The sequence below is a fragment of the Hippocampus comes genome, unplaced genomic scaffold (genome assembly GCF_001891065.2).
Source record: "Hippocampus comes isolate QL1 unplaced genomic scaffold, H_comes_QL1_v1.1 scaffold84, whole genome shotgun sequence".
NCBI classification, from domain to species: domain Eukaryota; kingdom Metazoa; phylum Chordata; class Actinopteri; order Syngnathiformes; family Syngnathidae; genus Hippocampus; species Hippocampus comes.
Genome location: NW_017805144.1, coordinates 238,448 through 248,638, shown reverse-complemented (window position 1 = coordinate 248,638; position 10,191 = coordinate 238,448). Strand labels below are relative to the sequence as shown.

General features: G+C 41.9%; 1 protein-coding gene across 1 annotated transcript; it reads right to left on the bottom strand.

Annotated features, from left to right (window-relative positions):
• Positions 1-202: 202 nt before the first annotated feature.
• fezf2 (FEZ family zinc finger 2) lies at positions 203-4,389 on the bottom strand. The gene is made up of 4 exons (XM_019867619.1): positions 3,065-4,389; positions 2,718-2,852; positions 2,497-2,629; positions 203-889 (listed from the first exon to the last, which is right to left on the bottom strand). The coding sequence occupies exons 1-4, from the start codon at positions 3,818-3,820 to the stop codon at positions 639-641; spliced, it is 1,275 nt and encodes a 424-aa protein (XP_019723178.1). The 5' UTR covers positions 3,821-4,389; the 3' UTR covers positions 203-638.
• Between the last annotated feature and the right edge of the window lie 5,802 nt (positions 4,390-10,191).

Sequence of the window (10,191 nt, the reverse complement as noted above, 5' to 3'; positions counted from 1 at the left end):
TGTAATTAGGGCTATTGTAAAAATACAAGAAAAAAAAATACACACATGAGAAGTTTCTTTTAATCCCATGCATATCAGCCATTCAAGTTTTTTATCGATATATTTTTTAATCAAACGGACCCAAACATGAATTAAAATGTTTATTTTGTTCCCTCCATGATTCTCAATGCGTAGTCACATCATGAAAGACTTTGAAACTGCATCTTTTCAAGTTTTATTTTCAAGCTTTTCAATAATGGAAACAACTGGCTCAAACATTCATTATTATAACTTAGAACTTATGCATTAACATGAACAAATTCATTGAAATGTACAACATAAAGAGGTGCACCTCAAATTATTCATGTCTTAAATAACATTTCCCTATATGTACAATTTAATCATTCCTCTTCCTGTGTGATGCTTATAACAGGCATCAGACAACGGGTTTCTTGACAGAAAAAAAAAGTCTTTATTTTCTTGAAGTTGGCTATTTGACTTGACTGAACACGATTGACTATATGACTCTGAACTGTCTCCGCCTTCTTTCTGGACCATTCATATCTGTTAATCTTGGTGACACATGTAGAGCATAAGGCAGTCTGTTTGAGGCCTCGCATAGCCTGGTTGCAACGCATATGGAGATTTAGGGGATTGATTCAGCTCTGGAGCTCTCTGGCTTCTCTATCTGTGGCGGAAGAGAAGCTGTCATGCAGTTTCCTGATGTGTTTCTTCAGGTCAAAGTTACGGCAGAAGCCCTTTCCACAGGTGGCACAGGTGAACGGTTTCTTGTCATTGTGTGTGTGCATGTGGAAGGTCAAGTTGTAGATCTGATGGAAGGCCTTGTTGCAAATGGAGCACTTGTACTGCTTCTCCCCACTGTGAGTCAGTTTGTGGTTCTTGTAATTACCTTGAGGGGGACGCACACAAGAGCAAAGAATAAGACCTTATTGTCTTTCCTGTCAATGGCAGAAAAAAATAAAGAGCCATACATTCCGAAGTATCATGAGCTTTAGTGAAGAAATATCTCGGCAACATAGATGTGTCATCTAGATATATTTAAAAAAGAAAAAAGATTTTTATAATAATTAGGAAAAAAGAAAACATGCAAGCGAAAAAGTGTTCGGTTTACTGATTTGTAAAGGCACACATGGTTTGTCAAAACATATTGAATTATTGCAAAAAAAAAAATATTGCAGACCTCACACAGGAGTGTGTGCATGCCCAAGTGGGTGTGCATGAGTGCGTGTCAAGACACATAAAGCATTCATCAAAAATATTTTCCAAAGCACTGAACAGATATGCTTTTGAATTGCAAATATCGTTCAGTAAATATTTTTGTTGATATAATTCTGAAGTTAAATTATAATTGTTCAATTTGATTCGATAAAACATCAAATGAATGTACAATACGTTAACTTTGTAAAAATGATAACAGGTAAATTACGATGATGGTGACATCAGAGTGAAAGTGACAGGCTATTTATTGCGTACTGCGCTTCCAAAAAGTGAGCATAAAGTGGCCCCGCTTTCTGTTTCGCCCACCAAGGTCAGCAGTTCATTGTGAAGTTATAGAGCCGCTCCGATTCACTGACCAAACTTCATTAATCTGCGATTGTGCGTTGAAGTCAAGAAGTTGTCAAACTTTGTCTAAATCAAGTGTGGTGACAAGTGGAAACATAGCGTAGATTCCCAACTTTGCTGAGGTCTAGCAGTTGACCCAGAGCAAATGCTGCCATCTTGAAGGGGGAATTAGTCAGTGTAAAGTGACATGTCCTATTTCCACTGATTGTTTCATGCTCATCTGTGGGCCTACAACTATTTCTCTTTTCATTACTTTCATCCCCACCTCCCCACCAGCACCCCCACAAAAAAATTAGATGGATAAACAGATATTTTATTCATTGTGAAAGGACTAAGTACCAATTAAGTCGTAGTAATTCTAACACTACGACTACTCCAACAACAATAACAAATACGACTAATATAATCCATCCAACCTTCTATCCACCCATTATCAGAACCTACTATTTCACAATAATAATAAGGATAATGATAATAATAATAATAATAATAATAATAAAACTAATAATACCAATAATAATAATAAAAATAATAAATGTATTCAAATAATTAATTGACTTAAGCGTTTGCATGTTTATATACAAATGGGCAAGAAGATCTCTTCGTAAATTCCCCTTCCGTGATGGATTATGACTGACTAAAACCAGGAGATGATACAGAACGACGAAAAAGAATTGAAATATTTTCAAAATGGAGTTAACGCTATTGTATTTATGAAATCACGTAATGATGTCCATGAGGGCCTTTTTTCTTTATGATTCAACCCATAAGCAACCCAGATATTATTTAAAAGCACGCGTGAAAAAAACAAACAAACGAAACACAACAACAAAAAAAAAAAAACAAGTGGGGACGACTTAATCAGTAGCGGATATTACCGTTTGGTGAAATTCACGCTTTATGGAATCCGTTAAAAACCGTTACTGTACTTACCTTTTTGGTGGAATCCTTTGCCGCAGAACTCGCACACGAAAGGTTTGTACCCGGCGTGGATCCGAACGTGTGTGTTCAGCGTGGAGCTTCTGTTGAACGCTTTTCCGCACTGGTTGCATTTATGTGGTTTTTCCTTTGAAGGGCAGTAGATTAAAGATTAACGTTTTGGCAGGAAAAACAACTATAGGCACGTTTATGTGTGTGATTGCGACTCTTCTCACTTGTGTGTGGATGATCTTGTGTCTGCACAAGGTGCTGGCCTGTCGGAAACCTTTCCCGCACACTTTACACACGAAGGGACGGGCCCCCGTGTGCACCGGCATATGTCTGGTCAGATTGTAGTGCGCGTTAAAAACCTGTGGAATTGAGAAAATGTGGATGTTTAACAATGCTATTGTTCTTTTTTTTTGTTACCGGCGATCCTATAAAATTATTCATACATTCATTTGTGACGCCAATCAAAGAGATTTTAGTTTTTTTCGTTTCAATGTGGTTACAAATAAATTTCACTACGCTTAGATTTCGTTGTATTTTTCATTATTATAAAAAATGGTCACATTTCTATTACCTTTCCACACACTTCACACGTGAAATTTTTAGGCTTTCCGTCTCCAGTGCTGCTGCTGCTGCTAAGTTTATGAGTCTTGAAGCCGTTCTTTTCGCCGCTCACATTGTGGTTCTCTTTCACTATCTGATCCAGCTGCCCCGGAAGGTGCTCCTTGTGAGGATACTGATGGGTGGGAATCTTGTCAGCCCCCGCGGCTAGTTTGGCATTTTCCAAGAGGAAAAGTCTGTGGTGAGCGGAGATGGAGGCCTGAGCGTGTGGGCTGTTAACCCAGTGTCCCGCCAGAAAGTCCGACTGAGGATAGGCAGAGTCCAGGTAGTTGAGATAATAGAGAGAGCCGCCACTTGGCATCGCTACAGCCTGGTGGATCACCTGCGGTTTCACGACCCTGCTTCCCGTCGTCAACACGGGCTGCTTCAGCCCGGAGTCTATTTTAGCGCACATGCCGCAGCTTCCCTTGCACGGCGCGCTCGCGGAGCCGCAAAAGCTTCCCCTGAGACTCGCTCTCCAAAGCTCCGAGTAGTTCATCAGGGCCTTGGCCTGGAGGTCGTAGCCGAAAGGCTGCAGCGGAATCATGCAAGGGATCGGGGAGCAGAGCCCGAGCAGCTTCTTACTCTCCGACCGCTCCTCCGCGCTCATTTTCGGCTCCGAACTCTTGGACATGATTCGGTCTATTGAGAATGCGAGAGTCTTGGGAGCCGCGGAAGGTCCGGTCCTTCCGCAGGACATCACCGTCTCCAGAGAGCCGGCGCTTGACATTTGCTGGGAAGTTTTCGTCCTCGTTGTAGCAGAACACAATTTATAGGCTAGCAATTCCCGGGATATCCGACTTGCTTCTTGGAGTTGCCTTTTCACTCACTTGTGCCTCCAGCAGAAAAGACAGGAGGACACATCAGTTTAATAAGCACCTTGCTGCCACCCGCTTCATACATTTGCATTCAAATGGCAGCCCCGCTGCAACAATGGCATCCAGGCGTGTTGGATTAATGCTCATTAACTAGTGCACACAAATTACCAGGACACTCGTAAGGGCGACGAGGAAGACGAGTTAGGAAGAGGACCAAAAAAAAAAAAAAAAAAAAAAGAAAAGTTGCAATCTAAGCTCCTGTAGACTGGATGAAGTACGATCTGAGTTTGCCTCTTTAATGGTCAGATGGGTGTGGAAAAAAAGAGGCGAGTGCTCTCTGTGTCATGTTGGCGTGAGCACCGCCCCAGTCGATTACGGTCTCCGCGTAGTGACATCAGCTGGCACCCCAACTCTTAAATGTGTGACAGTGAGACGCCCACTTCCATCGACCCGCCCTCAAATCCTATCCACAGATTAATGCTTTAGATAAACCTAAATCCTTTATAACATAAATATGAGCGCATTTAAATGGTCTTCAATTATCTACATATGCAATCATCAAACAAGCAAACGTGTGGTGCGTTCACCTGCTCCAATTTGTTTAACACATGCTGGACTCAAGGATCCGAACGTGCTCTTTCAATATTTCCACCTGTTCAAGAGCAGGAACTCCCCTTGGATCCTATTAAACCAAATTCCTCCTTCTCCCTATTCAAAAGAGGCCATTTTCAGACAGGGAGGGAAAGGGATGGAAGAAAAAGCCCACAAAGTTCTTTCACTTTTTGCTACTAAAGCACTGCGTGAACCTCGTTATGTGTTCTCTTCTTCCAGAAATGCAGGGCCGGATTAAAGAGCCGCAAGCAGAAAAGAAGTAGACAAGGGATATCAAAAGGGATGTCTTTATTCCCTTAAAGAGACCTACAAGAAGTTTGCAGGAATCCCCAGTGTTGTGTCGTAATAACAAAGAGCTACAAAGACCAAGTACAATTCATGTGTTCACATTGCAGGCCATTTGAGCATAGGCGCTCCCAGAAACCTGAACTGAGTAAGGATGACGACAGTGTCGTGCCGAGGATGAGGAGTGCCAAGGATATAAGTCATCGTGATGACCCATGTGCAGCAAAAAAACCAAACAAAAAAAAACAAGTCCCCAAATATTCATTTGTTGTATTTACATTTCTGTTTATACATTTGATGTCGCATATATTATTGCAGTGTGGGATACTACCAAATACTACAGACATTTGGTTGACAGGTTTGAGGTTGACTTGTTTGTGTGCGTTAACAGCAGTATGTGAACTCAGATGAGCCATGATTACATGATTATGAAAACAGACAGAGCAACATATTTTGAAAATGTGGGAGCAGTCAACTTGCTTTAAATTTTAAGTAATTTTCTTTGCCATAAAAAAAAAATAAATAAAAAATAAAGAAACCAATTATTTTCTGTGACTTGTGAGTCAGGTGTTTTCGTTAATTTGATGAGCAATCGAGTGAAATCATGCTGAGCCCCTGCCTGGCATTGTATCCGTTACAGCATTTTGCGTTCGATTTGAGATGAGTGCATAGATAGCACTGCGGAAAAAAAAAAAAAGTAAGCGAGTTGTTTGTTCCAAATCAATTTGCTGAGTTTTTACTTATTTTTAATTTGGAGTTCAATACACGGATATGTAAATTCTTATTGCTGTGTGTGCAGGAAAGCCAGCTTTCACAAAAGCAATACTGAAGATGAAATGACCCGAATCAAAATTTTCACAAAGCTTGTTGCCTTGAAATTTTGAGTTCATTCAGTTAATTTAATTTTTTTAAATAGTGCGCAAAAAAACAACAACAAAAAAAAAAAAAACACACTGAAACACCCAATCAATCATGACATCACATTTGGACATCACTCAAGAAATATCTGATGACTGAGGTTCATTTGGTGGGGCCTGTCAAATGGAATGTCAAAATTTCCCTCTTGTACAGTGAGTTATTTATCCTCCTGTATTTTCCGCAGATTTGAAAAGGTTTGACCGACAATCAGACATGCCAATAAAATCTATCCTCTTCCACTTTCAAACATGGGAGAAGGTGAAGTTTTCCCTCGGTTCTCCAGACTTAGTGGCATACTTAACCCAGCATGTTTCCGTCCCCTGACACTTTTTTTTCCTGTTAATAATCTTTAAATACGTCCTGGCTTTGTTTTGTCTTCCACCTGCACCTCAGCATGGAAGAATTAGTGCCTGTTGTCTGGGTGGTTCTCAAATGTAAATGTAGCCAAAAAAAACCAACCCTGTCATTTAAGTTTATTCAGGCGCAACCAGTGGTTGATCCGCACAATAAACATTGATCCTGTTGCTTTAACTCAGACCCCCCTGTTCAGCTTTAACAGCAATTAGCTCAAGCATTAATCGAAGGCGAGGCTTGCTTTTTGCCTGCAGGCATGCAAAGACCATGCATTTCGGCTGGCAAAATGTCTCATCACTATTAATGACTTGTTATTCAGCACACATGTCTTGCAAAGACGAACTGAGAACCTATCATGCACAATTATAACTTCTTGATTTTCGTACTTTTTTTGTGCGCCTCACAATGCCGTTAAGCGGATAAAATGTAAATAGGAAATGCCATTTTTTATAATATTTGATTAAACTGGTTGTAGTAATAGCTGAAAAATTCAGGGGTTTTAACTCACACTGTTGCTCATCTTGCTTTTCTTTCAGCTTGCTCCTTTTGGGCTTGCCACAGTGTGTCATCCTTTTCTATCTTCTGCTTCCTTCTCTCAAACACCAACGGCCTTCCCTTCGGTCTTCCTCTGGCTCGCTTGCCTGAGAGCTTGATCCTCACTTTATCATCCCACGGACTCAGTATGTCCAAACGGTCAAAGTTTTTTCCCCTCTAACATTTTCTACAAAACATTGAACATTCGCCATCCCTCTGATGAGGAGGTAATTTCTAATCCTATTCAAAGTGGTCACCCATCAAGAGAGCCTCAACATCTTTGCCTCCAGTCATCTCTTCACTGCCACAGTCACCAAGCCGTACACCTCATGGCTAGCCTTGCCACTGTGAAGCTTTTTCTTCATCCTCTTCTGCCCCATAATACACCTGATATTTTCCTTCCCCGATTTCAACTTGCTTGGTTCGGTTCAGTCAGTGCTTTTCACACTCCTCATTGACTCTAAGAGCCCTATTTTCACAAACAGGCACCCGTGCACTTGTGCCCATGTTCATTACCTAATGTCAGAGAAAATCTAGTTTTCCGTGTTTTGGAATTTTGTTGACTGTGTTACACATCGCAGGCGTTCTGGCGGATGGGGCTGGTGCAACCCTGGTCTACCTGGCAATTTGGTGACAGAACTGAGCTCAGTGTAAAAATGGGGGTATCTTCATTTTAGTGCTGGGGCATGTCTAGTTTAGTGTTTGTAAATTAAGCCTTTCAACTTTTTTGATCGCATGCCCTTGGCGTAGCTGGAAAATTGGTGACCATAAGTCGACTAGAATCTAGACTACCGAAAAGCAGGTCTAACTGTTGGTGCAAGTGGTGGTATGTGATTTCAATTTGATCGAGTCGCAGGCAGACAGATTCTTAGCTCCGCGGCGTGCGTGGTTGATGTTATCGTTATTCATTCATAAAGATAAGATAAGAAAATCTTTATTTGTCTCAAAATGGAGAAATTACCAATTTACAGCAGCATCATTATGAAATGGGAGAAGTAGAAGAACAAAAAGTATATAAATAAAAATAAATTATGAAATATAGATATAAGCATATTCAAAATGGGTGAGTGGGGGTGAGTCCAGGTTTTTTCAGGTTTGTCTATTCAATAGCCTGACAGCAGTCGGCTGGAACGAGCGGCGGTGCCTTTCCTTCTTGCAGCGCGGGTGTATCAGTCTCTTGCTGAAGGAGCTGCCCTGTGCTGTCAGGGTGGCCTGGAGGGGGTGGGAGGGTCTGTCCATCATAGCTTTTAGCTTGGCTAGCATCCTCCTGTTGTCCACCTCTGCCAGAGTGTCCAACAACAGCATGGGACAATCCCTTTGAATCATTATAGAAATTAATTCATTCAACACATGATTTTTAATAGCAACCCCCCGACCACGTGGCAGAGTGATCATGGTGTGGCAGGGGGCAAGTGGCAGGATAGGGGGAGAGAGTCACACATGCTGCTTTGGCATTTTATCCATATATATATATAAATTTGTGGGACAACTGGCTGTATAAAATGGACAAAATGGATTTTATGGGGTAGGGTTGTCGTGTGGACACTTTATGTACTTCTTGTGAAGTAATTTATGAAAGATAACTGACATCTGACTCTCCTTGAAACGCCAGAAATCCCGGTATTCGTACGGGCTAGGGACATGAACACAGGTTGCATTGTCGCTTATCCCATCAGATTGGGGAGAGAGAAAATTTTAGAGAAGAAGAGGGAAAAAAAATGTCACTTTACCACATTTTAATCATTTTCAGTGATGTCCATATTCACTTGAAGTGAATTCAAATGGCTGTGTCTTTTCATTCGTAATTGCTGTTGAATACTGATGATGAAACATTCAGCTGATAATGCTCCAAACTGTGGTCCGCACGTCTCATCACAGGAAATCACAGACAGTTGTCCTCACACGTTGCAGCCATGGTGACAACTTTCACTGACTTAAATTTGAGGAAATGAGACCAGAACGTGTGAGTCGCGAGAGATTTTACTCTCTTTCAATGTATTACTCCTACATTAATTGATACTAGTCTCAGATATTAGCACATCACAATGCAGCAGCGTTTGCTTCATGGCCATCGGGACCAGATCCTCACAAATTTCTTTACATTGTGCTGGTATTCATATGGGCCACTATCTGCATTTCTTATTCAATAAAGAGTAATGATTCCATAGCAGAAATGTAAGGATACATTTGTCATGTAATTTTATATTTTCGCCCCTACCCTTTTAGTATTTCCCCATAAGTGAAGCGGCACGTAAGCCAAGTGGTCAGCTCATCTGCCTCTCACTTCTGATGTTGGGAGCTGTCGAGAGGGGCCAGCCAGGTAGCCTCCTCAGCCAGGGTGCTCAGCATCTCGCACCTGGGGCTCGCCTGCTAATTACTCACACGTCGCTCATCAGCACGTTAGGGCTGGGGTAAATTGGCTCCCTAACCAGTCCTCAGTGCAAGTTTGTGGCATAACCACCTGCAGTGAACTCAGTTAGGTATCTCCTGAAGTATTTGGGTTCTGTATAGATTCTTCGTGTTCTCCCTTAAACTCTGAGTGAGTTTCGGTTCGGATTTTTCCTGAGTTGACTTTTTGCGAAGGGTAGAATAAATGACGGCAAGTTTTATTTGGGTGGGTGGCTAACGCTATTCATGTTTGTTGTCGTGTGTTTGGGGTCATATACAAACCTGTGTGGAGTGTGCATGTGCTCCTCTTGCTTGTGTGGGATTCTCCAGGTACTATGGTTTCTGGCCACTCTTCCCTCCACCGTGCAGGAAATGTTACCAACCCATCCATCCATTCATTTTCTACCGCTTATATGGGGTTGGATCACGGGGGCAATAGCTTTAACAGGGAAGCCCAGACTTCCCTCTCCCCAGCCACTTGTTCCATCTCTTCCTGGGGGATCCCGAGGCGTTCCCAGACCAACTGGAGAAACTTTGTCTTCCCAGCGTGTCCTGGGTCGTCCCCGGGGCCCCCTCCCAGTGGGACACAGTGTTGTGTCCAAGGACCGGCAACCCGAGGCTAAGGCCAAGGCCAAGGCCAAGGACTTGGAAAATTTTCCGAGGCAAGGCCAAGGCCAAGGACTTGAGAAATTTTCCGAGGCCAAGGCCAAGGACCAAGGACTGATTTTGAAACTGGGTTTCTTAATATGAAGTAAATCAACACTCAACAGGCATCACATAGCACGGAACACAAGTTGAGAAATGACTTTGCATAGAAGTCAATCACTGACTGCAGAAAAAGCGGTAATCTCTCAGTGATCATTTTACAGTTTACCTGCAGCGAGTCCCAGGGAGTCACTGATCAGAAAAGTATGAGTCCCATTATGCATTGAGAGAGTCCCAAATTTCAAATTCCGAAATGGTCTACTTATTCAATTGCATATGATATTACCACAAACAACATATACGTACAATTATAAACAAATGCTGCAAAAATTTAAATAATTCAGGAGCAGGCCTGAGGATTTCGGAAATTCATGGGAACCGTTTTTCGGTTCCGTCGGATTACCCAATGGGAAACCACAATAACTGATGTTGGGTTCCGTAAACGTTCATCATGGGAACCCATTTTTCTATTTTGACTGATATTGAT

Bases quoted from the DNA above. Each gene is read 5' to 3' on its own strand.
- fezf2 (XM_019867619.1), bottom strand. From the start codon at position 3,820: ATGTCAAGCGCCGGCTCTCTGGAGACGGTGATGTCCTGCGGAAGGACC. The intron at 2,630-2,717 runs GTGAGAAGAGTC...TGCCCTTCAAAG, and splicing joins ACAAGATCATCCACACACAA to GAAAAACCACATAAATGCAA. The intron at 890-2,496 runs GTAAGTACAGTA...GTCCCCCTCAAG, and splicing joins CAAAGGATTCCACCAAAAAG to GTAATTACAAGAACCACAAA.